At 66.6% G+C, this 26,134-nt stretch overlaps 1 protein-coding gene across 1 annotated transcript; it reads left to right on the forward strand.

The window, feature by feature from the left end:
• Positions 1-213: 213 nt before the first annotated feature.
• Positions 214-25,318, forward strand: NIBAN2 (niban apoptosis regulator 2). The gene is made up of 14 exons (XM_032200545.1): positions 214-357; positions 13,030-13,160; positions 15,826-15,954; positions 16,297-16,402; positions 16,953-17,120; positions 19,739-19,854; positions 19,931-20,035; positions 20,719-20,881; positions 21,089-21,276; positions 21,470-21,625; positions 21,863-21,979; positions 22,347-22,454; positions 22,565-22,676; positions 23,907-25,318. The coding sequence occupies exons 1-14, from the start codon at positions 303-305 to the stop codon at positions 24,854-24,856; spliced, it is 2,604 nt and encodes an 867-aa protein (XP_032056436.1). The 5' UTR covers positions 214-302; the 3' UTR covers positions 24,857-25,318.
• The last annotated feature ends 816 nt before the right edge of the window (positions 25,319-26,134 follow it).

Here is a 26,134-nt window from a genome sequence, read left to right on the forward strand (position 1 = left end):
GAAGGCTGCTAATTAATGCTGGGTGCCCAAAGAGGGGGAGGCTGGGGGCTGCGGGTGAGGGCTGGGTGGTGGGGAAGGGAAGGGAAGGGAAGGGAAGGGCAGGGAGGGGAAGGGCAGGGAGGGGAAGGGAAGGGAAGGGAAGGGAAAAGAGAGGAGGGGAGAGGAGGGGAGGGAGTGGCCGGGGGCGGCTCCGCAGAGCCGCGGCCGCCAGAGCCGGGGCTGCTGCCATGGGGCTCCGCAGCGCCTGAGCGCCCGTCCCCGGGCACGGCTCCGCAGCGCGCCCCCCGCAGCGCCCCGGCGCCATGGGCGATGTGCTCTCCACTCACCTGGACGAGGGCCGCCGGCAGCACATCGCAGGTGAGCTCCCCCCCTCTCCTCCCCAAAAAAAAAGTCACCCCCCCATCCCCCCCAACCTCCTCCTGCACTCAGTGGAGGACTGAGATTCCCCCCCTCCTTCCCACCCCGGGTCCCCCTCCCCTCCCCATTCCCACCCGACAACTTTTGCCCGGCTTTAGTGCAACTTTTTCACTTTTTTTAACCCCTACGCACCGCCTTGTATTTCTCCCCCTCCACGTCCTGCCTGGGCACAGCCTGCTTTTATTATTTTTTTTTTTTGGGGTGGGTGGGGGGCAGGACCCCCAAAGTGCCTGCCTGCGCCCCAGTAGAAGGCTGGGCTGTGTGGGGGGGTCTCTGCTGGCTTTGGGGACGGGGTCAGGGGCCGAGCCCAGGAGGGCAGGGGGGGCACAGCGATGCTGGCACGCCGGGCTGTCAGCACGGCCACCAAGGGTTTTGCTGGTGCTGGGCTCGCAGAGAAACTTTCCCCCCCCTGGCAGTGCTGGGGGGGTCCCAGAGGCTCCAGGAGAGGGGGGGAGGACCGGGGGGAGCCCCGCTGGCAGGGACCGGGCAGGGTGACAATGTGGCCATTGAGAGCCCCGGCGGCCGTGCCGAGCGTGCGATGCCCGATTCGTGCCGCCCGGCGCGGGGCGGTGGCCTCTGTACAAGCGTGGGGCTGTCTGGGGCTGCCTGCGGGGACTTTTGTGACCCCCAGAGCTGGGGTCACCCCCTCCCCACCCCCGGGGGTGCCGTGCCTCGCTCTGCTCCAGCTGGGGCTGGGGTCTGGCACTTTGCTCCCTGAGGTCGACCTCCCAGCCCCGTGGTGCTCAGACAAGCAAAAAAAAAACCTCTCCAACCCCCTCCCAAGCACCGGCACCGTGCACCCCACAAAGTCACCCCCAGCCATCTGGCACGGAGGAGCCTGGCTTCACGTGGGACCCCGCGTGGTGGCACGGCTCGAGGCCCCGGGAGGCTCCAGGGCTGTCTCTCTGCCCCACCGTTGCTCTGTATTTTTCTACGTGCGCGGCTCTGGAGCGGGGGGACCCGAGGGCTGCCGGCGGAGCCCGTCCTGCCTGCCAGGCCCCGCGGCCGGCTCGCAGGAATGCTTACGTGGTATGCGGCTCAGCAGGACGCCAGCAGGTTTGCGAGCTTTGAAGCAGAGCTCGTCATGAGCTGTGGGTTTTCACGTCGCGAGGCTCGGCGCAGCCGGTTGGCGACGGGGGCTCGGGGCTTTGCGCTGCGCCGGGGCTCGCTCCGTGACCCCAAAGCACGTCCCGCATTGCCAGAGCACATCCCCGCCGCCTTAACCCCAAAGAGCACGAGGAGGAGAAGCCCGGCCGGGTGCCCAGGCAGCAGTCTGGCTCTGCTGGGCACGAGCAGGGCGTTGGCGAGGCGAGGCAGAGCGCCTGCGCCCGGCGGGGACCCAGCGCTGTGCCGGGGGGTTTCAGCCCACGCTGGGGGGTCTGGGGGCTGTAGGGGATTTCTCATGGATCCGTGCAATAGAGCTCGTGCTCATACGTGTCCTGCCCATGCTACAGCTCTGAAGTTTTGGGATGAAAAGAGGGGACCTGCACCTGCCCTGGGGCACCCCCAGGAGGGGCTGGGGTCCACCGGTGTCACCGAGCACCCCCTGTGCTTTAGGTCCGGGCTCCTGCGGGGTGGGAAACCTGGCGAGCTGGGAGGGGCCGCAACCCGGCAGGCAAGGCACGACTTGCTGTCAGGCATGCAAAGCAACTCGGCGGGGAAAGCTCAGGGTTTTCCTGCTAGCTCGGCCTGCTCGCTGCTGCTGCCGGCACCCGGAGCCGGGGAGGGGGCTGCGGGCTCCGGGTGGGGGCAGCGCGGGCGCGAGCCCTGCCTGCAGCAGGGACGGGGGCTCCCTGGGCTCTTCCTGTGCTCTGCTCCTCCTGCAGCCCACCTGCACCCGTGGGATCGGTGGGATCCTGCAGGCTGGGCGTGCAGCAAGCCCTGGAGCAGCGGGGAGGTGACAGCCTGCGCCAGATCCGTCCTCCCTGAGCATCCGCAGGTGGGCTCGAGGCAGGAGGGAGGTGGCAGTCCCCTCTTCCTAGGGACCTGGGGTGTAAAAAGCCACGCTGAGAGGGTGCTGAGGCTGATGCCAATGTCTCATGGAGGTCATGAGCTGGGTGAGTGCGACGTGCGTGTCGGCAGCTCAGGACAGGGGGCTCTCTGCCTTGGGATCAGGGGGTGCTGGTGGGGCTCCCCCGGTCTCCTGCAGCTGGAGCAGCCGTGCAGGGGGCACAGGGCTGCCTGGGGAGGCTGTCCCGGTGCCAGCAGGGCAAGCAGGGGCTGTGCTGACACCGGGGTGGATTTTGGGCAGCTCCTGCCTCTGTATCCCTCAGGTCCCTGCAGCCCCACGCTGGGGAGCTGTGCCGGTGGGGGAACCGGTAAGGGCTTCCTTCTGCTGCCTTCCCTTAGGACATCGTCCCTGCCTGACTCACCCAAGCTTGTTTGTCAACACCCTCTGGCTGCCTTCCTCCTCCTCCTCTTCCTCCCCTCTGTGGGTGGGGACTTGTTCCCGTCCTGCTGCACGGGCAGGAGCTGGGACCGCGTCCCCTCTCCTTGCGCAAGGGCACCCAGCGTGGGCACCGTCAGCAATGGGGACACGAAGATGGTGGGGGCGGGGGGTCACAGAAAAGGTTTTGAGGTTGGAAAGCCCCCTGAGGGCACCCAGCCCAACCCAGGCTCCCTTGGGGGCTCCTGCCAAGGAAGGGATGCCGCTGGCTGAGCCGCGGGGCTCTGTGCCCCTTGTGCCCTACTGATCTGGCACGAGGTCCTCGGTACCCAGCGGCACAGGAGGGGTGCCCTGGGTGAAGCTCTCCGTGTACCCAAATAACTCATCCCCACGAGCCCCTTCTCCAGAGGGGTTCGTGTTGGAGGCCGCAGGGCTGAGCTGAGGCAGGAGCTGGGTGCCTGCGTGGGGCTGGGGTCCTGGCACCCTGCAGAGCCCCCAGGGAGGCAGGCGGCAGCACCGGGAGGGTCCTGGCGAGCTCACGCCTTGTTCTGGCAGCTCGGGGGAGTTGCCGGCTCATTAATTGCTAAATAAAGCAGCTGTTAATTTGGGGAGGGGCCAGATGGGACTTCCTGCAGACAGCAGCCCACGCAGCTGGGGCAGAGGTGACAGGAGCCCTGCCGGTGCTGCCGGACCTGCAGCTTTCTGGCTCAGCGAGGGCTGCCGGGCACCGGGAGCTGCCGTGCGTGCCAGGGGGCGCGAGCAGGAGGAGCCTTCAGTTCCTTAAGCACGACACTTGTCTGTTTGCACTGCTCTTGGACAACCTCCAGGGCTCCAGGTTCAGCCTGGAGGCTCAAGCCCTCGCCTCGCCCCAGGGGTTGGGGCATCCAAACCCGGCCGAGCTGCGGTGCCCCGGGTGCCGAGGTGTGCGGCGGAGCCGGGGAGGTCGGGAGGTTTCTGGTAACGCGGTGCGTGGCTTCTTTCCTCGCAGAGGAAATCCCTCCCCTGGCATGTCGGGGCCGCACGCCAGCAGGGATCGGCTGGTTCTGGCGTGCTGGGGCTCACCCGCAGCCGTCGTGTCGGGGCACGGGGCTGCTCGGAGCCAGCGTGTCGGGGCACGGGGCAGCTCCGGCTGTGGGGGCCTCCGGGGCCGGCAGGCAGCAGGAGCCCTCCCGGCCTCGGGGACAGGAGCTGAGCCTGGATTGCAGCCGACAGCTCTCTGTGGGTCCTCGGATCAGGCCCAAATCCTCCCCTGGGTCCCAGCTCTGCAATCAGCCACCCCTGCTCCCATTGCAGCGACCGAGCACAGCCAAGAGCTGGCATCTCCCCAGCCTCTGCCTCCCTCCTGCCCCCAAATCCATGCAGGGGTCCCAGCCACAGCTCTGGCTGGCTCTGCAGAGGTGACACACGGTGACACACGTCACCGAGACAGCCAGAGCCCCCTTCCCATCCCCATCCCTCCTACAGTAGCCTCTGCCCGGCTGCAGGGTCCCAAGGCAGTGCCACCGGGGGCTCCTCGCTGCCCTCGCCCCCTGGGCAAGGCTGGCACCCCAAATCTGGCTGTGCCCCATGGAGAGCCCGATGCCGGGGGAGCCAAGGGGAGGAAAGGCCGGAGCAGGGCTGCTAATTGCGAGCAGATTTCCTGCGGAGCTGCTCAAGGACGGAGCGGGAGAGGAAGGAGCCAAACTCCACCTTTTCCCCCTTTTCCAAGGGAGAGGGCAGCGGTGCTCAGCGCGGGTCCCCGCTGTGCTGGGGGGGCACCGTGCCCGTCCCCCTGCCCCCGGCAGGATCTGTCCCCGGACACTCAAACCCCTCTGCTGGGGGTGCTCCAGCCCCTGGGCTGTCCCCATGGAGGTGACAGGGGCCACGGGGCAGGAGCTGCTGCCTGGGGCACGGGGACAAATCCTGGCTCCCTCTCCCCACTGCCAGTGCTGCCCGGTGCCACGCGTGGTGCCCATCGGGGGTGTCCCCAATGAAGGGACATGCCCCAAACCTGGGTGACCCCAGTGTCACTGTGTGGGGTGGCCACGGGCAGCACCCTGAGCCCTGCTGCTGCTCCTGGCCGGGCCCGTGGCTGAGCACCACCTCCCTCGCTGCGGGGCCAGGCGGGTGCCCCACTGTGCCCCACTGCGCCCCACTGTGCCCCACTGCGCCCCGCGGGCTGTGGGGGTGTGGAGGAGCCGGCGCGAGCAGGGCATAGGAAACTCTCCAGCCGCAGGGACAGAGCCCAGAACAGGCTGAGGGCTGTTTTGTTCAAATACCTCTTTTTTTTCTTCTTCTTTTTTTTTTTTTTTTTTTTTCCCTTCCCTTTGACGTACATAAAAGCCTTTGTTCGGTCTCCTCCCCCGGTGCTGGATTGGGTTTCCCGCTGGCACGGGGAGCGGGCCAGCTCCGGCTCTTCTCCCTGGGGCTGGGCGAGGGGCAGGAGGGGGCCACCTGCTCATGTCCCCGGGTGGGCACTGCCACCTGCAGAAGGGACCACCGGGACGTCCCCAGACAAGAACCATCCACCTCCTGCCGTCCCCAGCACCTGGAGACACTCGGAAGACGTGTGGGGACGCCTGCGTTTGGGCAGGTCCCTTTACCTCAGGGACCCCAGGACCCTCCTGACCCCACGGAGCTGTCGGGTGGCTCCCAGGTGCCACCAGACCCTGTGTGGGTGCCCGGGGGGTGCTGCGAGCAGCACAGCGTGCATGGGGGTGACTCAGCCCCGGCCGGGGTTGTGCCACGCTGGAATGACTCCGATCCCAAAAGGCTGGTGCTGGTGGTGTAGCAGCATGGGGAGGGGCGAGGTGAGGTCCTGTCCCAGCCCCTCATGCCCCAGCCAGGCACTGGTGGGACTGGGAACCCTGCGTGGGGACAGCCAGGCTGTCAGTGAGCGCGGTTACCTCTGGTGGTGGCCTTTATCCTGGTCCTGGTGCCCAGTGGGTGGCGGGACATGGGGCTGGGACCCGGGCACATTGCCTTGGGGCAGCAGGAGCATGGAAAGGGGTGATCTGGGGGGGCTGCTGGGCCCCCATCCACCTCCCCACTGGCAGCAGGGGCCTGGATCCGTCAGGGTGGGAGGGGGTCTCCTCTGCCCCAGCACACGGGGGCTGCTCGGGGCAGGGCAGGCGCTGCGCACGCCTTCGGTGCTGCAGCCCTGGGCCCATCCCGGCCACCAGCGCCTTTCCCAAGACACGCAGGGGCCCTGGACAGGCCCTGGACACTGTTTGTTATTCAAATGCACATTCCTTACACGCAGCCGGAGCAGCCCAGTTCCTGGGCAGCAGCGGGAGGCAGGCGGCCGTGGGGCGGAAAAACACGGCTCCCACCAAAAAACACGGCCCTCCCCATCGGGCTGGCTGCCCCCTGGGGCTCCTCGGCATGGTTGGGGGGCACGGATAGAGCAAGGGGCTTGGTTCGAGCCCTGCAGACCCCCAGTGCTTCGACCGTGCACGGGGCTGGGGCACGGCGAGGAGGGGACGCGAGGCAGGGGTGCCGCAAGCCCCTTGCTGCCCTAAATCCCACGGTGCCCCACGGCGTCCAGCAGGCCGCTCCTAGGCCGTGCTTAGCTGGCCGTTTCGGTCTCTCCCCCGTGGGTTTGTGGTGTGCCGGGGCTCGTCCTGCGGACAGGCTCGGCGCAGGTTTGTTTGCTTTGAGCTGGGAGCGCCGCTGGGAAAGCACCCGGCTGGGCGCGGCGCTGCGAGGGACGGGGAGGGCGCAGCCTCCGTGGGGACAGCACCGGGCTGGGGGGGGAAAACCGAGGGACAGGGGGTGCCGTGCCACGGCCCTGGGGACCTTGGGGACCTTGGGGAGAGCGGCAGCACCGCCAACAGCTGGGATGGGGGCACTGGGGAAGTGGGGAGGTGGCTCTGGGACAGCCGCGTCCCCGCGGGCAGCGCGCCGTGCCACGTTTTGGTGGCTGGGTTGGGGCTTTGGCTCCCTGGGCACCACGGGCAATGCTCCCCCGGGGGCTGAGCACGAGCCAGCAGGGCCCTGAGCCCAGCTCCTTTCCCCTGCGAGGCTGTGCTGCCTCATCCCTTCCCGCTGCTCAGCCCCCATCCTGCTCACCCTTCCCGAGAAGCGCGTTGAGTCAGCGGGGAGCAGGGCTGAGCTCAGCGCCGGCGCCGCCAGCGAGGGAGCGCACGCGGGGGCTGGGTGCACCCCTGTGGCCCTGCTTCGTCCTGCGCTGGGTCGCCTCGTGTGGTTTTTAGGGTACTCGTTACCCCCCCAAAAATACTCCGTGTGGTTTGAGAGCCCGTCCCGCCGGGGTTATCGGCACGGGGCTTGTCGGAGCGCGGAGCCGTGCAGCCGGGTGATAGAGCGAACAAAGGGCTGGGGAGGGCAGCCCCCGCCTTCTGGTTGCTCCCCAGCTGGCTCCGGATAAACTTAATCTAAATCCTGATAATGCCCTCGAGCAGAAAGAGGCTGGGGGGGGGGTGGTAAGGGCTGGCCGGGTGCCCCAGGGCTGAGGGCGCAGGGACGGAGGTGTCCCAACACCCCCAACCGCCTGGGCTGGTGTCAGCTCCCCTGCTCCAGGAGAGGGGGAGGCGGCCGTGCGGGGTGATTGAAGCGGGTGAGGCGCCCTCACATTGCTCCTGGGGGGCACCCCTGGCCCTGCTTAGGGTCCTTAGGGCTGGCGGTGATGCTGTGGGGCGCGGGCACGCACATGGGGTCTGTGTCGTCCCCTGCTCCTGGTGTGTCACCGAGGCTGGGGCCTCTGCCCCGGCTCAGCACGGAGCCCCAGCCTCCTCTTGCACCATCCCTTGGGTGCCGTTGTCCCGAGGCTGCCCCGCTGCTCTGTGCTGAAAGCTCGGTTCGGACACGATCCTGCCCTGCCCCGTGCCCAGCTGCGAGCCAGAGGGCGGTGCTGGTGGCACAGTGGGGTGCTCCGTGCCCGGGGGGGCCGCCCCATGCCTGGGGGCTGTGCCCTGCTCCCCCCTGCCCTGCTGGGCAGCTGCAGGGGCTGCTCCGGGGATGCTGTTGGCTAAGGTCTGGCTCAGCACCCAGTCCCTGCAGTGCTGTGCACCTCGTTCCTGGCGTGCCGTGCACCCTGCCCTTGGTTATGCTGCGCACCCCATATCCCCGGGGTGCACCCCATATCCCTGCTGTGCACACCAGGGTGCTGAGCACCCCTCTGGAGGGATGCCCGGACGCACTGGCTGCGTACCACCAGGATTTGGGGCAAGGAAACGTGCCCAAGGGTCAGCGAGGCACCTCTGGGAGCGTTTGGACCACGGTGCGGGACCCACGGAGCACCGGGGGGTGACCTGGGCCCCCTACTTACCCTTCCAACACCTCCCTGCAGTGTCCCCCCATGGACCCCCGGCCGGGGGGGCCCCCATTGTCCCACAGGAAGGGTCGGGGCGGTGGGACAGGACGCGCGGGCAGGGCGGCGTGGGAAAGCCGTGCTGGGGACAGCCCCGGCTGCCGGCAGCCCCGTCCGCACCCGGGGGGCCGCTGGTGGGCGAGGGGGGGCCCGGCGGCTGCTCGGGCTTTGTTTGTGCGGCTGCAGGCGGCTTCCGTCCATTCTTTGTCCATTCTTCCCCGTGGAGGTGTGAGCTGCCCGGGTTGGGGACGTCCCTGTCACCCGCCCGGCAGCCTGCGCTCCCCCGCCAGCACCCTTCCCTGCTCGTTAACCATTTACCGGCTAAATTAGCAATTAACTCCTGCCCCTGCAGCTTGGTTGCGCCATGGCCGGGCTGGCACGTGGTGATCACGGGTCCCCCGCCACCGCGATGTCCCGCAGGCCACTGCCACCACCGCGGGGGCTTTGCCGGGTTGGGGACACCACCGAGGGGACCGCCGGGCTGTGCGCTGTGCCGGGGCTTTCCTCGGGCTGCTGCTGACTCAGCCGTGTGCGGGGAGGGAGCCAGGAGAGCTGTCGTCACCGTGCGGGGGACACGGCTCAGCTGGCCCAGGGCGCGGGCTCAATGAGCCTTTTTGTCTCTTTAATTTTTTTTAATATAATTTTTAACCCCGTGCCTCGGTGCCCCGTGCTGTGCTCCCGCTCCTCCTCGCAGCTGGGGGGCTCGGGGGAGGCTGGGATCCCACAGGCACAGCCCGGCCCCCCCCCGGATAAGATCAGGGAGGGCGGCTGCGGTCCCTGAAGGATGCATCAGCCGTGAGGGATGTGGGGCTCCGGGCTTGCAAAACGGGATGTGGGCTGCAGGGCGGTTTCGGGGCAGTGCTGCCGCCCGCATTTGTCAGCCTGAGTGTGTGCGGACAGGGGCACGCCAGCAGCCGTGGCCACGTCACCTCGTCCCCTGTCACCTCGTCCCCTGCCGGGGAGGTGCTGGGGGACCCCGAGGGGGCAGCCCCTCGTCCCCACCACCCGCAGCAGCGGCTGGGGACTGGATTTTCGGATCCCCAGCCCCCTGCTGTCCCTGTCCCCGTGCCAGCCGGCTGCAGGCTGCGGCCACCGATGCCAGCGGTGACCCGGCAGGGGCTGACCTCCCGCTGCCAGACCTGCTGACTCGGCCGGCCGTGGTGTTGAAGGCGGCACTCTCATTTTCACATGATTTCCAGGGGAAGGAGGCGTTGGGGCCCCGCACTCCACAGCCCTGCCCTCCCACGCCGCACGCTCCAGCAGGCACCGCTGGGTGCTGGGCACCGGCAGGAGCTGGGGGGGCTGGCGCAGGATCAGGCCCTTCCCTTTCCTTTTTTTTTTCCCCTTTCCTTTTTCTTTTCCCTTTCCCTTTTCTTTTCCCTTTCCCTTTCCCTTGCGTGGCTGTGTTTGGCCTTGTGGTGAGGAGGGAGAGGGCCCGCAACGCTGCGCAGCGCTGGCTCTGCGAGGGGAGCACGGGGAGCTGCAGATATGGCAGCACAAAAAAAAAACAACAACCAAACAAAAACAAAACCACAAAACCAACAAAAGAATCAAAATGCAGAGGGAAAATGCAATGAGTTGGAAGGAAGGGGGGCACCGGAGCTGGTGCCGGCCCCCAGGAGCTGGCAGCTTTCTTTGGGCCAGCCCCGGTGCAGGAGCTGGCTGTGCTCACCTCCTCCCCAGTGCCACAGCGCATGGCTTGGGGACGTGGGGATGGAGATGTCCCCTGAGGGATGCAGGGGCTCCTTGGGTTCTCCACAGGGCACGGGGCTGCTGCTTCTGGCTCCGTTGTGCCCGGCTTTGAGTGCCAGGCACCTGTGAGGGTGCTGGAGCCGGTGCCACTCTCTGGTGATGCCACCCCCGGGCTCGACCCAGGACCCCAGGCTGATTTTTGTGCTTTTCTTTGCTCTGAAAGGCGCGGAGCTGGGCTGTGCCTGGTGATGGGACAGGCAGGGCAAGAGCTGACTTCTGCTTTGGGGTGTGCGTGCGTGCGTGGGGCTGCCGGTGGTGCTGGAGACGTGCCTGGCACAGGCAACTTCTGCTCTCCAACCTCTCCCCAAGCCACTCACCACCTCCCAGCCGGGCTGGCACGGCGCTCAGCCTCCTGCCCGGGTGCCCAGGGGCTCGGGCTGGCCCCAGCTGCTGTGGCCGGGCCGTGAACCCTCTGACAGAGCGAGGCCGGAGCGGCACACACCTCTGGGAGTGCCGGCGGTGGCAGGAGCTGCCCGGGGGCTGCGGCCACCCCAACCTCCTCCCGAGCCCTTGTGCCACTGCCCGGGGCTGGCGCGGGTCCCGGCACGCTGCCGCGGCTGCACAACCAGTCCGAGGGCTGGGCAGGAGCCGCCTCTCCGGGCCGGTTTCACCGAGATCAGCCCAGGTGGGATGCAGGGAGCAGCAGCCCCGCGCTCCTCGCTCCTCGAGGCGCTGCCGATGGGCGGTGATCCGCCAGCAGCGCTGCCCCCGGGAGCTGCTCCCCCCGGCACGGGCACCCCGCGGGGTCCCCGCACCCTGCCCAGCCTCGTGCCGCTGCCTCGTCCCGCTGCAGCCGCCCGTCGCAGCCCTTTCGCAGACGCCAGCGCGCTGCAGAGCTCCTTTATCTCGGCGAGCGAGGCGCCACGTGAATCTTAGTCATCAGGATGCCACTGCAGCGAAGGAGGGAAGGAGGGGAAACCCGGAGGCAGAGAGCAGATGGAGCCTCTGAGGAGAGGTGCCAGTGAGCACAACAGGAACCCGGGCTCAGGCAGGGAGCTCGGGGACCACAAACCTCCCCCAGCCCCGTGCCGAGCCCCTCGTGTGCGCCCTGCCTGCGGCTTTCTGGGCTGCTGGGCTGGGGGAGAGTCAGCGCTCTTGGCTACTTGACTGAGAACCTTTTGTTTCGGTATCTGCAAGTAATTGACTTTTGCTTTCCCATTTACTTAAGACCTCCTAATTGGCCCCGTTGTTAATCAGAGAAGAATGAGTGACTAAGCCGTCTCGACTGCTGGGGGACCAGGGCTCCTTTTTTCCCATGAACTGAAAGGAAATGAAACCTCAAACTGTCCTTCTAAATCTCAGCTGTCAACATCGCTGCCCAGAGCCCCAGCCAAAATAACACATTTTTGGAGGCGCGTGTTGCAACTGCAGTACCTCGCGGACACAAGCGCGCGCAGCAGCAGCGGGCTGGGCTTTTTCCAGGAGAAAATGCCAAAATCGGGGTGAGGAATTTCTCTGCTCGTACGAGCAGGCTCCTCCTTCTTTGCTGCTAAAAACTTAAACCAAAGGGGTGCTTCAGCCCCGGCACCGCCGCTGCTGTCAGGGGAAGGAGCGCCCTGGGTGGCAGCGGAGCCCCGATTGTGCCTGCCCCAGTCCCCTCCTGTGCCATGGGGACCTGCAGTGTGCCAGAGCCAGCTGCTGCTCCGTCCCGGCGCGGCTGGCGGCCGCTGCTGGATGAGGATCTTGGCTCCTGCTGCAGGCTCCGGGCTCTGCCAGGCTCTGTTTTGTCTGGGTTCGTGCACCCAGCGTCGTGCTGGCTCCCGCGCCGGGGATGCAGGGGCAGCGTCACCGGAGCTCCGGAGCAGCCCGGTGTGGGCGCAGGCAGCTTCGGTCATTTCCCCATCGTACAATCAGGGCAAAGCTGAGCGAAATTCCAACCCGAGTCCCTGTGCACCCAAGGGAGCTCTGAGGAAGTTTCCCGTTTGCTGGAAGTCTCTCCCCAAAGCGCTGGTGCTTTGCGGTGGGGTTTGCTGCGGAAGAGCCCCAGGGGGAGCATGGAAATGGGCAGGGTGCCAGTGGGGCAGGGTGTTGTGGGGCAGGGTGCCCATGGGGCAGGGTGCCCATGGGGCAGGGTGTCATGCTGGCAGGAGGTGGCTGCTTCCACCGTGCCCCCCCGGAGCAGCGCGGGTGGCACGGGGCTGGCTGTGGGGTGCCGTGCCAGGGCCCTGGGTGATTCAGGCCGTGGGAGTCCCTCGGGCACCTCCAGATTCCTGCACGCTGAGGTCAGGCAGGGCGGGGGCTGCGGGGGCAGGCGGGCTTTAGGGGGGTGCAGGAGCCTCCTGCACGGGGGCCCAGTTATGGCTGCGTGCCTCGGGGCTTGGAAAGCCCGGTCCCTGCTGCTGGGGGTGGATTTGCAGTGTCCTTTCCCATGCATGAAGTGATGGGGGGGGGCACCTCGTGCTCAGCTTGCTCTGCAGGGGGTTGTGGTGGGGTCCCCACCTCCTGGGGGGGTGACACGGTTTGGGTTGTCCTGTCCCCTGTGGCACACGTGGCCCTGAGCTCCTCCACCTGCAGAGCCTGCAGCTCCATGTGATGTCCTTCATGGGGCACCGCAGGGTCCTGGGTGTTTTATCAAGGTCCTACCTTGAGTGTGGGGTCCGGGGGGGTTGCCCCCATTCCCAGGCAGCCGACATGGGGGCGAAGGCTCAGCCCTTCCTGCGGGGCTGCAGCGGGGCCGCACAATGCGCAGGAAGCGCCGCGGTGCCGGAACCAGCTTAATGTCAGGAAATTCCTGCCTGGGAGAGGAATCCGTGGCATTAACATTAAGGGCCAAAAAATGACTGCAGGAACCCTGAGTGAGTCCCTGGGCTGGACGGGGAGGGCAGAGGGCAGTGGGCTCGGCCGTGGCCTCGTGCTGAACCCTGCTCCTGTGGGTACCGGGTCATCGCCGCGGCGCTTGCCAGGTGTGAAAGGTGCAAACGTGCCCAAAAGTGCCACGTGGGATGCGCAGGGACCGAGCGGAGCTGAGCCTGGGGTCACTTTGTGGGGCTGCCCCACCTGGGGGGGCAGAGGTGCTGCAGCCCCCATCAGGACCCGGTGCTGGGGACGTGTCCCCAGGGCGCAGCCAGCGCGGGTTGGGGCGGCGGGAGGAGGATGGGGTGGGGAGCACGGGGTGCCTGATGCCAGCCCCAGCCTAACTCTCCCCTCCTCTTCTCTCCCCTTGCAGAGAAGACCGGGAAGGTGCTGGGGGAGTTTGCCCGCTGCTACAAGGAGCAGTACGGCGTAGCGCTCTTCAACAGCGTCCGCTATGAGATCGAAGGCAATGGGGGGCCGCAGGCGCAGCTGCTGCACCGCAAGGTAAGAGCCCCGCCTCACCCCCCGGGCAGGGACGAAGGCACAGCCTCATCTTCCTCCCCCTGCTTTGGGCAGCCCCATAGGAACTGGGAGAGGAACCCCCAGGACAAGGAGATGGACGGGGTCTCCAGCCCGCGGGGCTCTCCGGGAAGGTTTTCTTCTCAGATCCCTGCAGTGAGCACACCCAGGGGCAGGACAAGGCTGGCTTTGGGCTGCAGCCCGGCGTGGACGTGTTTGAGGCAGGCAGGCTGGCTGGAGGTGCTCCTGGCTGCCGAGGAGCTCCTGGGAACTGCTTGTGCCCAGTAAATCCCCGAGCGAGGCTGCTGGGTGCAGGGCACGGCCGGGTGTGCTGCGCTGCCCTGCCCTTCAGCTGTCTGCTGGGGGCAGGCAATGCTGCGGCGCTGGGGAAGGGGAGGAAATCCTCCCTGAAATGCATCCGCCGCCCTGCGCTGCTGCGAGGAGCTGGTCTGGAGGTGTGGGGATGCCTGGAGAGCTTTGGGGTTTGCTTTTGCTGGGTTGCTTGAAGCCACCACTGGGGTTTTTGCTGCAGAGCCTGGGGCTGGGGCAGTGCCGTGGGGTCCCCGGCTTCCCTGCACGGGGCTGTCCTGGCCCTTGGGGCTCTCCCTCCACCTGGTGTTACCACGGCTGGCGAGGAGAAGACGTGGAGAAGGTGTGTTTCCCAGAGCCCCTTGAGAAACGGGTGTGAAAAGGAGAAAAGAGATGTGGCCGTCCCTCTGCCTCGCTCAGCACCTTTTGGAGCCACCCAGGGGGGTTGCATCCAGGAGCTGCTGCACCGACCTGCGGGCGCGCACATCCACCGCCTGTTCTCGGGAGGGGAGCACCCCACCCTAGGCACGGGGACAAGTCCCGGTCCCTGCAGCAGGAGGTGACAGCTCCTGGGCTGTCCTGACCGGTGCGGGTGGTGCTGGGCGCGTGTTGCAACCGCGGGCACGGGGCGTGCCGGGCGCAGCCAGGGCGTGGAGCTGAGTGTTCCCGAGCGGGGACGGGGAGCCCGGCACCCGCAGGGAGGAGCCGCTCGGGTTCATGGTGGTTCGGCTGCTGCCTTCCCCGGGTGGTGCCTCCCCAAGGCTGCTCGCCCTCTGCACCGAGCCCAGGAACGATCGAGACCGGCTCGAGGCAGCGAGTGGAGAGGTCGGGGGCACGGTGCGGCCCCGCAGCACCAGGGTGTAAAGAGGGCGGTCCTCCTGCAAGGAGCCCCCTCAGCTGCCTCGCTGCCTGCAGAGCCCATAGCCAGAAGGGATTTATGGGGCTGGGGACACGGCTGGGGGTCCCACGAGTGTCCCCAGGGTGAGCCGGGTGGGAGCTGTGGGGTCCCCATGGGAGCCGGAGGTACCCCAGGGCTCAGGGCAGGGTCTGGGGTCACCAAGGAGCGGGGAGCTGTGTCCTGCAGCTCGGCTCAGCGCTGCCCTAACTTGCTGAAAGAGCAGTGGATGTCAGGATGCAGGGTGGCGACCTCCACGTCCTTGGATGGAAGCCTTCTAGCTGTATTTAAATTTATTTATTTTATTTTTCTTACCGTTTTTTGGCCACCTCAGTGCCCAGCAGCACCTCCCGCAGCCCTACCAGGTGGCCTGGAGGGGGACAGCTGGGTCGCGGTGCCAGGCACGGCTCGGTCCCCTGAAGCTCTGTCAAGGAGCAGCGGTGACCAGAGCAGGGACCAAATATTTCCACCATCGGTGCCCCCAGCAGCCCAGACCCCTCGCTCACCCCCCGCTCGGTGTCAGGCCGTGGGGACGTGCCCAGCCCCTGGGAAGCTGTCCCCGAGCACCCTCCTTCGCCCTCCTCCAGCTCAGCGCCACCTCCCTGCCCCTCCTAGCAATTCGGCACATACCTGCGTGCCCCAAATACTTGCCGGGGGTGTGCGGGGCCGGCTCGGTGAGGCAGGATGGGCAGGATGGTGCTCAGGGCCCCAGGCTGGTGGCCACCAGCTGGTTTACGTGGGACAATTCCCATCGTTTGCTGTGGGGGCTCCTGGGGCTGGTGTCCCCTTGGCCCTGCCGGCCCCTCGCTGTCCCCATCCCTGCTGGGTTTGGGTTAGGGCTGCTTCCCCCTGCAGGGTCTCTCCTCCCCTCTCCCCGTATTCCTTCAGGGAGTGATTTGGGCAGGGGGAGGCAGCGTGTGCCAGCCCAGTGTCCGGCACCGGGGTCCTGCTCCTGCTGGTCCCTCCTGGTGGCCACCATGCTGGATGCCGGGTGGCCACCACGGAGAGGCAGCTGCGGAGCGCTCCCGCTGCCAGGAGAGCTCTTGGCTCTTGTTTATGTTCCTGGGGTCATAAAAATTCCTGGGACGAATTCTTGGCCGGCTCAGCGCGCCTGTCTTCGGGACGGTGTCGGGGCAGCCTGCGCGCTGCCTGGGGTGCCTGGCTGGGGGATGCGGGGTGTCCCCCCCCTACCCCGTCCCCTGCTTTTGGGGACATTGCAGCATCAGCTGCAGCTGGGCTGTACGTGCCCCCTCCTGCCTCAGGTGGGGGAAATCACAACAATTTAGGTTGGGGAGGACTTCTGGAGGCCCCTGGGCCGAGCGGGCACTCAGCCGGGCTGTCACCCCGGGGCGCTGGTTAGGCACCAGGATTTGGGATGTGCCGGGGGGGTGCTGCTGGCAGCCCCTGTCCCCGCCAGCTGGGTCACCGCGGGTCTCCCCCCGGCAGGTCCCGCTGGAGGACCACGTCATCTACTCGGGGAACCTCTTCCAGTACATCGAGGAGAACAAGAAGTGGAGGAACCGCTTCTGCGTGGTGCCGCACAACTACGGCTTGGTGCTCTACGAGAACAAACTGGTGAGCACGCCCCGGCTTCGGCATCGCCTCCTGGCGGGGGGGGGCAGCGAGCTCAGGGTGCTCAAAGCCTCTCGATGTCCCCCCTCTGCTCCCGTCCTGCCCTCCCTGGGGACAATGCTCGGGGCTGATTTCCTTGTGAGGGCTCGGACGTCCCCAAAATCATCCGCGCTGCTTCCCGGTGCCCCGTGGTGTTTCAACGCAGCGTTCCTTCCCCCTCCACCCCGGTGGAGGAGGACGGGGACCCTCTCGCCCACCTCCCACGGGGTCAGCACCAAAAGGAGCCGCAGTGCCGTGGTGTTCCCCCCACGTCCTCCCCCCCGCTCACCAGCTCTTTCTGCTCAGGCTTACGAGCGGGAGCTGCCGCCCCGCGTGCTGATCAACAGCGCTGGCTACAAGGTCCTCACCTCCGTGGAGCAGTACCTGGAGCTGGTGAGCAGCAGCCTGCCTGGTGAGTGGGGGCTGCTCGGGGGCCCCAAGGTCCCTGCGCCGCTGAGAACCCCATGGGGACAGCTGGGGAGGGGATGGGATGGGGCTGGGGGGCTGCAGGGAGGGAGAACGGCCCCGTGGTCCCCCAGGGTGGGGTGTGGGGTGAAGTGTGCTGCTCTTGGGGGAGGCAGAGGGATGGTGGCAGAGGGTCTGGAGGAGCCCAGGGGTCTCGTGTGCCCCTCCTGCACCTCCAGCAGCTCTGGGGAGTCCCACATCCCGACCCCAGCCAGCCAAAGCACCCGTATGTGGGGGCTCTGCGGCACAAAGCCCCGTCCCCAGGGGCTGTGCATGGCCTTGGCGATTTGAGGAAGAGCCTTGACACCTCCCCGGCAGGAAACGTGCTCCGGGTTTGTCGGCGTTTGCTTTCCTAACACCACAAAGCCCTGCAGACGCCTGCAGACCAGCTGCCTCCATCAGGGTGCTCTGCCCCTCATAAATCCCTGGGGTGCAGAGGGGCACGGGACAGGGGCGCAGCCACCTCCTGCCCCTTCAGAGCATCCTTCCCCCCGCAGGCGTGGCGCCCAAGTCGGGGAACGCCGCCATCATCAAGTGCCCCACGGATTTCCCCCTGATCCTCTGGCACCCCTACGCCCGGCACTACTACTTCTGCGTGATGACGGGCAAGGAGCAGGAGAAGTGGGGGGCGGTTTTCCAGGACTGCGTGCGGCACTGCAACAACGGTGAGCCGGGGGCTGGCCGGGGGGCGTCCGCCTCCAGACCTCCAGACGGGGTGCTGGGGGCCCTTTTGGCCCTAAGGGATGGGTTTGGGGTGAAGAAGGGGAATTGGCAGGGAGCTGGGGAGTGTCTCGGCCCCATTGAAGGTGGGAGCGGGGGGGCTCCGGCCACCCGGCACGTCCCCGTGTCCCCGGGGAGCACAGCGCCTGTGCCAGCATTCGCGAGAGCCCGCGTGGAGCCAGCTGGAGGGACGCCGGTGCGGGGAGCCCTAATGACTATTTTCCACCCCGAGGCAGAAAATACTTGGCAATTAAAGTCATTAAAGGTGCAGGCCACCGTCCTGCGCTCCTTCCTCCCACTCTCCGCTGGCACCAGCTCTCGGCCAGGGGCTGCGAACGGCCGGGGCAGGCAGGGCCGGGCACCCCGCCGATACCCTGGCAGGGAAAGGTGATTTTCCTGCTGAGCCGCGCCTGGGACGAGCCCCAGGGCTGTGTGGGGCTCTGGGAAGGCGTCCCGGGGAAGGAGGCGCCGGCCCTGCTCCGTGTAGCAAGCAAGGAGCCACCTGCCCGGCCGGCGATGCACCTTGCCCTCTCAGGAGATGCTCACAGCCCTGATATTTTAGGGGCAGAGCCATAGGGTGGGTGCAGAGCCGGAGTTTCATTGTGGGTTTTCATCCCCCCGTGGTAGCTGAAATCCGAGTGCTTTGCTGTTTCCCCTCCTTTTGGCACTCCTTGCTCCAGGACACGTCCGTGCACCCTCCGTGAGCCGGGGATGTCCGGGCTCGGGGGCTGATTTATTTATTTTGAGCTTTTATTTATTTTGAGCTTTCCCTTTCCCTTTTCTCCCCGGCCGCCCAGGCTCTGGGCGGGTGAAGGCAGAGCCGTGAGCCCCGGGGAGCTGCCGAGCCATCCCCGTGGCTGCGCTGCCGAACCCTCTCCTCCTCCCGAGCTGGAGACGAAACAAGGCACAGACATGGGCACGGGCCCAGGAAGGGATCTGCTCGGGTGGATTTCTTGATTTTTGCAGGCTGTTCCTCTTTGTGAGACATTTCTTCCCTCCCCAGCTCCAGATTTCTGCCCGCCGCTGCTCTGGCAAGGTTTCGGATACTGTTTCAACTCCAATGAAAGATCTTTTGTTGCCGTTGAGCAACTTTTTCCCAAATTAGAGGCTCCGTGTCTGCCTCCGCTGGTGATTAGTGTGGGAAGTTTCACCTCCCTTTACAAGTCTCGGTGTTTTTGTAACACCAGCTCTTCCCTAAGGACAGGGACGAGCGATGTTACCCCTCGGGGGGGGGTGTCCAGAGTCGTGCCCCACAGCCTGGGCGCCCGTGGGACCCCCACCCCGGCTGGCCTGGGTGCAGCATCGTCCCCAGCACCCAGCACCCAGCACAGGTCACCGCAGGAGCCTGCCAGGAGAGGTCCCAGCCTGCCATGTGCATCCCATCCCCGACACCACCGCGGTGCTGGACGAGCCCAGCTGCCCCTCGGTGCTCGGCGAGGGCCGGACTCCAGCGTTCGCAGCGGTTCTGCTTTTTCCCCACGCCTCGAGCTGTCCCTCGGGAAAAGCTGCTTAGGCTGGGAGTTAAAAGCGAGCGTCTTAAAAAAAAAAAAAAATCCCTGCGTGTTGGAGGACGCCAACAGCCCGGGGCTGCCCTTGCTGGGATGAAGCCACCTTTGGCTGAGGCTCCCCAAGCCCTCTACCCCGGCGTGCTGGGTGCTTCGGGGAGGCGGCGGGTCCCTCCTGCCTGGCACCAAGCCCAAGCTTTGGGGGGGGTCCTGCAAGGAGAGGGCGCAGAGCCAGCACCGAGGACCTCTGCTCTCACTGCTCTCTGCTTTAGCATGGAGTTTAGTGGGGTGAGGGCTCTGTGGGGGTGTCCCGGGGCTGTTCCCTTTCCCTGCAGGCACCCCTCGCTGCGGCACGGCGCCGGCACCCCTGGGGCTGGGCAGGGCGTGCGTGGGGTGGGTGGCTCCGGGCTGTCCTGTGCGCTCCCTGGGGGCTGTGGACGTGGCAGCAGGGGACGGGGGGGGTGACATCTGTGATCTGTGCCCCCCCCTCGCGTGGCAGCCCCACACCGGGGTGGATCAGGGCGCTGACATCCCGGGGGCAGCAGAACCGGCTGGAGCACCGCTGCTGCTGCTGCACCTCCCCGCCGGGCTCTGCCATGACTCATCCCCCACCCAGAGCCTTCCTCCTCCTCCTCCCCAGCTGCTCCACATCCCGCGGGGCCCCCCTGCCTCCAGCACAGCCTGGGCAGCCTCGAACCCCATCCTCCCAGGGCGCTTGTAGGGCCCCCAGCTCCCCGTGCACCACTGGGGGTCCCTGAGCCCCGTGCTCCTGCCGTGCTTCAGGCCTTGCTGAGCCCCCACGGTGCATAAAAGCTCCTGGTCCTGCCGAGCCTTTTTCTCCTGGGTGCTTTCCTGCCCTTTTCCTTCCCAGTTTATGGGGCTGGGGTGCTGTCAGGGCCTCCCCCAGCCCCGCTGACAGGCCTGGGCTCTGTGCAGTGGCCCTGGGGACGTGGGGGACATGGGGGGTCATGCGATGGCAGGCTGGGGATGCTGCCAGCGGCTCCCCGTGGTCCCCACATTGCCCTGCTCATTTGCCCGTTCTCCCCTTCGCCCCCCAGGGATCTCCGAGGACTCCAAGGTGGAGGCCCCAGCCTTCACCGACGCCGTCCGCATGTACCGCCAGTCCAAGGAGCAGTACGGCACCTGGGACATGCTCTGCGGCAACCAAAGCCAGGTGAGGGCTGGCCCCCAGGCTGGGGGGGGGCTCTGTGGGGTCGGGCAGTGTCCCCCAACGCCTCCTCCCTTCGCAGATCCTGAGTAACCTGGTGATGGAGGAGCTGCTCCCGGAGCTGCGCAGCGCCATCGGCCCGCGGCTCAAGGGCAAGGCTCCGGAGCGCCAGCGGACCTGGATCCAGGTAGGGGTGGTGGCCGTGGGGACACCGGGGCCAAACCTACACCCCCCTACAACCCCCTGCCCCCATGTTGGGGCATGGTGTCGGTCCCTGTCCCTCCAGGTTGGGCTCCTGGTGGCTTTCCTGCTGCTGGCACCCCGGGCACCCCTCCGTGCCATCGCAGGCAGCCCTGCCCGGCCCTCCCTGCGTCCCAGAGCGAGGGAAGCAAACGGGAGGAAGCCCGGCCCCCCCGAGCAAAACCCAGCCCCGCTATATTTAGCCAGCCATTTTTAGGGCAGCGCAGGCTAAATCCAGCCCAGGACCTTGCCAAAGGCTGAGCACATTTCAGGGCTGCCCGTCACAGCCTTGTGGCCAGCGGGGTTTCCACCCAGCACGTAACGTGCTGCCGAGGCAGCCAGCGGAGGCACAAACACTGCTTTTTTCTGTAGCTCTGCTCTCCACGGCACGGCCCAGGGTGAATCTGCACAACTGGGAAGGGCGAGGGAGGGAGGGGAAGGACAGCCCTGCCGCCTGCTGGCCCCAAAATCGCAGCGTCTGGCTTCAAAAGGAGCTCCGGCAGCCACGTGGGGCCTGCAGGGTCAAGTCCTGCCCGGCGTCCCCCCTGCTCCGGGGACCTCCCGTGGCTTTGTACACGCCGGGGGCTTCGCTTCACCCGGCGGGTGAAACCTTCCTTTCACCCTCCCCAGATCTCGGATGCCGTGTACAGGATGGTCTACGAGCAGACCCAGGCCCAGTACGACGCCTTGGTGGCCAAGTGCGAGGCGGAGCGGCCCCAGCTGGAGAGCACCATCCGCACCGACATGGACCAGATCATCACCTCCAAGGAGCACCTCTGCAGCAAGATCCGAGGTGAGCCCCGGGGGACAGGGCACGGGGAGGGAGCTGTGCCACACGAGGGCCACCTTCAAGAGCTCTTAGCCTCGTCCTGTGGGTCTGGGAGGTTTCTCCTGGAGGGGTTTGGGGATAGGGGCGCAGCTCCCCGGGGGGCTCAGGGACTGGATGCGGAGCTGGGAGGCCGGAGGAAGCTCGCCGTGCTCACCCCTGCTCTCTGCCCAGCCTTCGTCCTCCCCAAGGCGGAGATCTGTGTCCGCAACCACGTGCAGCCCTACATCTCCTCCATCCTGGAGGCCCTGATGACCCCCACGAGCCAGGGCTTTGCCGAGGTGCGGGAGGTGTTCTTCAAGGAGGTGACGGACATGAACATGAACATCGTCAACGAGGGCGGCCTGGAGAAGCTGGTGGAGGTGAGAGCTGCCAGCGGGTCAGCGGGACGGGGCTTGGGGTGGCAGGGCCAGACCTGGGGACAGACCCCATGGGGGACCCCGGGCTGGGGAGATGCCCGGGGACGATGCCCGTGGGGTGGTGTGTGGGATGCTGGGCACGGTGTGGGGTGGCGTGTGGCAGCCCCGGCCCTGCTGAGCCTGGCCGTGTCCCCAGTACATGGAGAAGCTGTCCCAGCTGGCCTTCCACCCGGTGAAGATGCAGTCGTGCTACGAGAAGATGGAGCAGCTGAAACTGGAGGGCCTCCAGCAGCGGTTCGACGTCTCCAGCACCTCTGTCTTCAAGCAGAGGGCCCAGATCCACATGAGACAGGTAGGACAGGATCGGGGGGGGGGGACAAATCCCAAATCCTGTGTCCCCCAGGCTGAGCAGCTGGGACACGGGGACAAAGCCACCCCAGCACCCTCAGTCCTCAGGATGGAGCCCGTGGATGCCAGGCAGGGCTGCTGGGAGCCTTGCTGGTGTATAGGCTCATCCTGGCGTCCCAGTGCCCCCAAACCAGCCCCCCGGGGTCCCAAACTGGTGCTGACCCCGTGGTTCTTGCCGCAGCAAATGGATGACGCCGTGTACACCTTCGAGACGCTGCTGCACCAGGAGCTGGGGAAGCTGCAGGGCAAGGACGACCTCTGCAAGTCCATCCAGCGCATCCTCGAGCGCGTGCTCAAGGTGAGGGCTGGGGCCTGCTCCTACCTGGGGCCCCCGGTGGCCTTCAGCCGAGGGCGAGGAGCCTGGGGATGCATATCAGAAGTCTTCTGGGGAAACATTTCTTTCTAACGAGGCGTTCATGCGTTTTGCTGGGTTTTGGGGCGAGTGGGAAAGCCGGCGGGGGACCCAGAGATTGTTCGGAGTGGCCCAAACACTTCTGCAGAAAGTCAGGGGGAGCGCAGGGTCGGGCACCCTGGGGACTGCGTGGGTGGGAGGGACAGGGGAACCCCTTCAGCCCCGTGGAAACGGGCCCAAAATACGGGGCTGTGCCCACGCCACCCTGCGGCCCTTATGGGCGCTGACCCAGCCGCTCCCGCCTGCCCCGCAGAAATACGACTACGACAGCAGCACCGTGCGCAAGAAGTTCTTCAGGGAGGCCCTGCTGCAGATCACCATCCCCTTCCTGCTGAAGAAGCTGGCGCCGACCTGCAAGGGGGTGAGAGGAGGGGCGCAGCGCCCCGTGGAGGGGCTGCAGCATCCCATAAGCACCCCTCGGGACCGGGGCCTCCCCGTCCCGCGCCCCGCTGACCGGCCTCTCCCCCGCAGGAGCTAGCCAAGTTCCAGGAGCTCATCTTTGAGGACTTTGCCAGCTTCATCCTGGTGGAGAACACTTACGAGGAGGTCGTGCTGCAGTCGGTGATGAAAGACATCATGCAGGGTAGGGAGGGGAGCCCGGAGCAGCTCAGCTCTGCCCTGCGGGGGCTCCTGCAGCCCCGAGTGGGCGCTGGGCGCTGGGTGGGGAGACCCCAGAGTGAGCAAGGGCAGTAGGGTGACGGGTGTCCTACAAGGGGTGACCCCACACAGGGTGCTGGGTGTCCTTTAAGGGGTGACCCCATGCAGGGTGCTGGGTGCCCTATAAGGAAGGGGTGGCCCTGTGCAGGGTGCTGGGTATCCTGTAAGGGATGACCCCAGGCGGAGTGCTGGGTGTCCTATAAAGAAAGGGTGACCCCACACAGGGTGCAGGGTGTCCTACAAGGAAGGGGGGACCCCACACAGGGTGCTGGGTGTCCTATAAGGAAGGGATGACCCCATGCTGGGTGTCCTAGAAGGAAGTGGTGACCCCAAGCTGGGTGTCCCATAAGGGGTGACCCCATGCAGGGTGCTGGGTGCCCTATAAGGGATGACCCCACACAGGGTGCTGGGTGTCCTGCAAGGAAGTGGTGACCCCAAGCTGGGTGCCCTATAAGAGGTGATCCCATGCAGGGTGCTGGGTGCCCTATAAGAAAGGGGTGACCCCACACAGGGTGCTGGGTGCCCTATAAAGGTGTGACCCCAGGTAGGGTGCTGGGTGTCCCATGAGGAAGGGGTGGCCCCGTGCAGGGTGCTGGGTGTCCTATAGGGAAGAGGTGATCCCACACAGGGTGATGGGTGTCCTACAAGGAAGGGATGACCCCGTGCAGGGTGCTGGGTGCCCTATAAGGAAGGGGTGGCCCTGTGCAGGGTGCTGGGTATCCTATAAGGGATGACCCCAGGCAGAGTGCTGGGTGTCCTATAAAGAAAGGGTGACCCCACACAGGGTGCAGGGTGTCCTACAAGGAAGGGGGGACCCCACACAGGGTGCTGGGTGTCCTATAAGGAAGGGATGACCCCATGCTGGGTGTCCTAGAAGGAAGTGGTGACCCCAAGCTGGGTGCCCTATAAGAGGTGATCCCATGCAGGGTGCTGGGTGCCCTATAAGAAAGGGGTGACCCCACACAGGGTGCTGGGTGCCCTATAAAGAAGGTGTGACCCCGTGCAGGGTGCTGGGTGTCCTATAAGAAAGGGATGACCCCAGGAAGGGTGCTGGGTGTCCTAAAAGGAAAGGGTGACCCCAGGCAGGGTGCTGGGTGCTCTATAAGGAAGGGATGGCCCCGTGCAGCCCATCTAACACCTCTCTCGGTGCCTCCAGCTGTGAAGGAGGCGGCGGTGCAGCGGAAGCACAACCTGTACCGCGACAGCATGGTGATGCACAACAGCGATCCCAACCTGCACCTCCTGGGCGAGGGCGTCCCCATCGACTGGGCCGAGGAGCACGGCGGGCAGCCCGAGGCCGAGCCGGCCGCCGACAAGCGACGCCGGGCCAAGCAGGTGGTGTCGGTGATCCAGGACGACGAGGGGGCCCTGCCCTACGAGGCGGCTGCCGAGGGGCTGCTGCCCCCCAGCTCCCCGGAGCCGCGGGAGCCGGAGCCCGCGGTGCCGCCGGGGTCCCCGGGTGGGGTGGCGGAGATCAGGGAGATGCTGGCGGAGGAGGGCACGGAGGAAGCTGCCGGCGGCCAGGCTGAGGAGCGGCTGACGAACGGTACCCACGGCAGGCGGCAGAGCGGGGCCACCGAGGAGGTGGTGGCAGCGGGGTCCGCGCCGGGAGACGGCCCCCCGCGGGGTCCGGGCAGCGATGGGGATGGGGCGCGCCGCGACGCACCGGTGGCACCCGCATCGGGGGCCGGGGAGCCTTCGGGAGATAAGGAGCACCACCCCACAGCATCCCCTGCACCCCGAGCCGAGATGCCAGCAGGAGATAAGGAGCACCAAGCCACAGCAGCGTCCCCTACACCAGGAGCCGGGGTGCCATCAGGAGATAAAGGGCACCCCACAGCACCACCACCTGCACCCGGAGCTGAGATCCCGTCGGGAGATAAGGAGCACCACCCCACAGCACCACCACCTGCACCCCGAGCCCAGGCCCCATCAGGAGACAAGGAGCACCACCCCACGGCACCGCCTGCGCCCGCCGGGACGGATTGCCACCAGCCCAGTGACAAGGAGACGGGCGAGGAGGTGGCCCCCCCGGTGGCTTGCAGCCCCCCGCAGCCCGCGGGCACGACGGAGAGCGTTGTTGAGGGGGTGCAGACTGAGTTCTAGCCCCGTGCCCGCCGTGGACTGGTCCTGGGGCTGCCGGGGCTGGAGCGGCGCTGCGGGAGAGGGAGGGGATGGGGAACACCGAGGGCACCCGACGGGGGGGGTCCCGCTGCTGCGCGGCTGGCCGCCACCCGGGGGGGGCCGGCTGGGGCCCGGCTCAGCACAGGGCACCCGCTGCACTCTGCTCTGTCCTTCTTCTGCCTTATTTCCTTCTTTTCTACTGGAGAGATGCTTTATCTGCCTCCCCCCTGGCCGAGCTCACGTGCCTGGGGCTGTCTGGGGGGGCTGGAGCCCCGATACCTGCGGGATGCTCCCAGCTGCTGCCCCCCCCCGGCAGCGGGGACCATCCCCTGCCCGCATCTGTGGGGTTTTCCTGGGAGCCTCCCCACGGGGAGCATCTCCCAGGCGGCCCCGTGCCGTCACCAGCACCCAGGGGAGCGAGGGCTGCGGGGGAGGGTGGGCAAAAACGGGACGGCGAGGGCTGGGGGTGAAGGGCAAGACGAGGCCAGGAGCACGGGGACGTGTGGGGCAGGAGGAGATCTGCCTGGGGGTGCTGCCACAACAACTCCTGGCCCTTTGGGGGCGAGGTGTGGGGCCGCCCGAGGTCCCCAGGCTGCTCCGCACCCACCCTGGGGCTGCCGTCACCCCGTGCCCAGGCTCGGCTGGGATTTAGGGAAAGCTTTTTGGGAGGGGAGGTGGCAGCGGGGGGGCTTCGGCCTCGTCCTGCATCCGCCTGGTTCCCAGCTGGGCATCACCCCCTGGCCTCCAGCCCTCGGCCCTCGCACATTTGGGTGCTGGCAGCAGCCGGGGAGGGGGGGGCGAAGATCTGGGGCTTCGGCAGGGGTTGGCAGGGCACCGGGACCCCCGGCAGGGTCGGTCACAGCCCCGGGGGACGCACCGAAAGCACTGGAGAGGCGCTGGGGGCACTGGGCGAGACTCAGGAGCTGGCAGCGTGTGTGTGTGTGTGTGTGCGCACACGTGTGAGCGTGCGGCACGGGGACCGACCCCCCCTGCATTGGGGGTGCCCCTGTCCCTGCCCCTGAAGGGGGTGCCCGGCCCAAACCACTTGGGGAGCCCCCTCCCCCAAAAAAAAAAAAAAAAGAAAAGAAAAAAAAAGTGCCTTGCCTTGGGAACTTAAAACCTGTCTCTTCCAAGATATTTTATTAAGAATGTTATACAAATGTTTAAGATATGCTTATAATAATTAATAAAAGAACTAAAGCTTTATTTAAAGCCAGAGGAGGCTGTCCTTACTCCCCAGCCGCCCGGCCCCAGGACACT

Source organism: Aythya fuligula, chromosome 19 (genome assembly GCF_009819795.1).
Source record: "Aythya fuligula isolate bAytFul2 chromosome 19, bAytFul2.pri, whole genome shotgun sequence".
In the NCBI taxonomy this organism is placed as follows: domain Eukaryota; kingdom Metazoa; phylum Chordata; class Aves; order Anseriformes; family Anatidae; genus Aythya; species Aythya fuligula.

Bases quoted from the DNA above. Each gene is read 5' to 3' on its own strand.
- NIBAN2 (XM_032200545.1), top strand. From the start codon at position 303: ATGGGCGATGTGCTCTCCACTCACCTGGACGAGGGCCGCCGGCAGCAC. The intron at 358-13,029 runs GTGAGCTCCCCC...CTCCCCTTGCAG, and splicing joins CCGCCGGCAGCACATCGCAG to AGAAGACCGGGAAGGTGCTG. The intron at 22,677-23,906 runs GTAGGGAGGGGA...CGGTGCCTCCAG, and splicing joins GATGAAAGACATCATGCAGG to CTGTGAAGGAGGCGGCGGTG.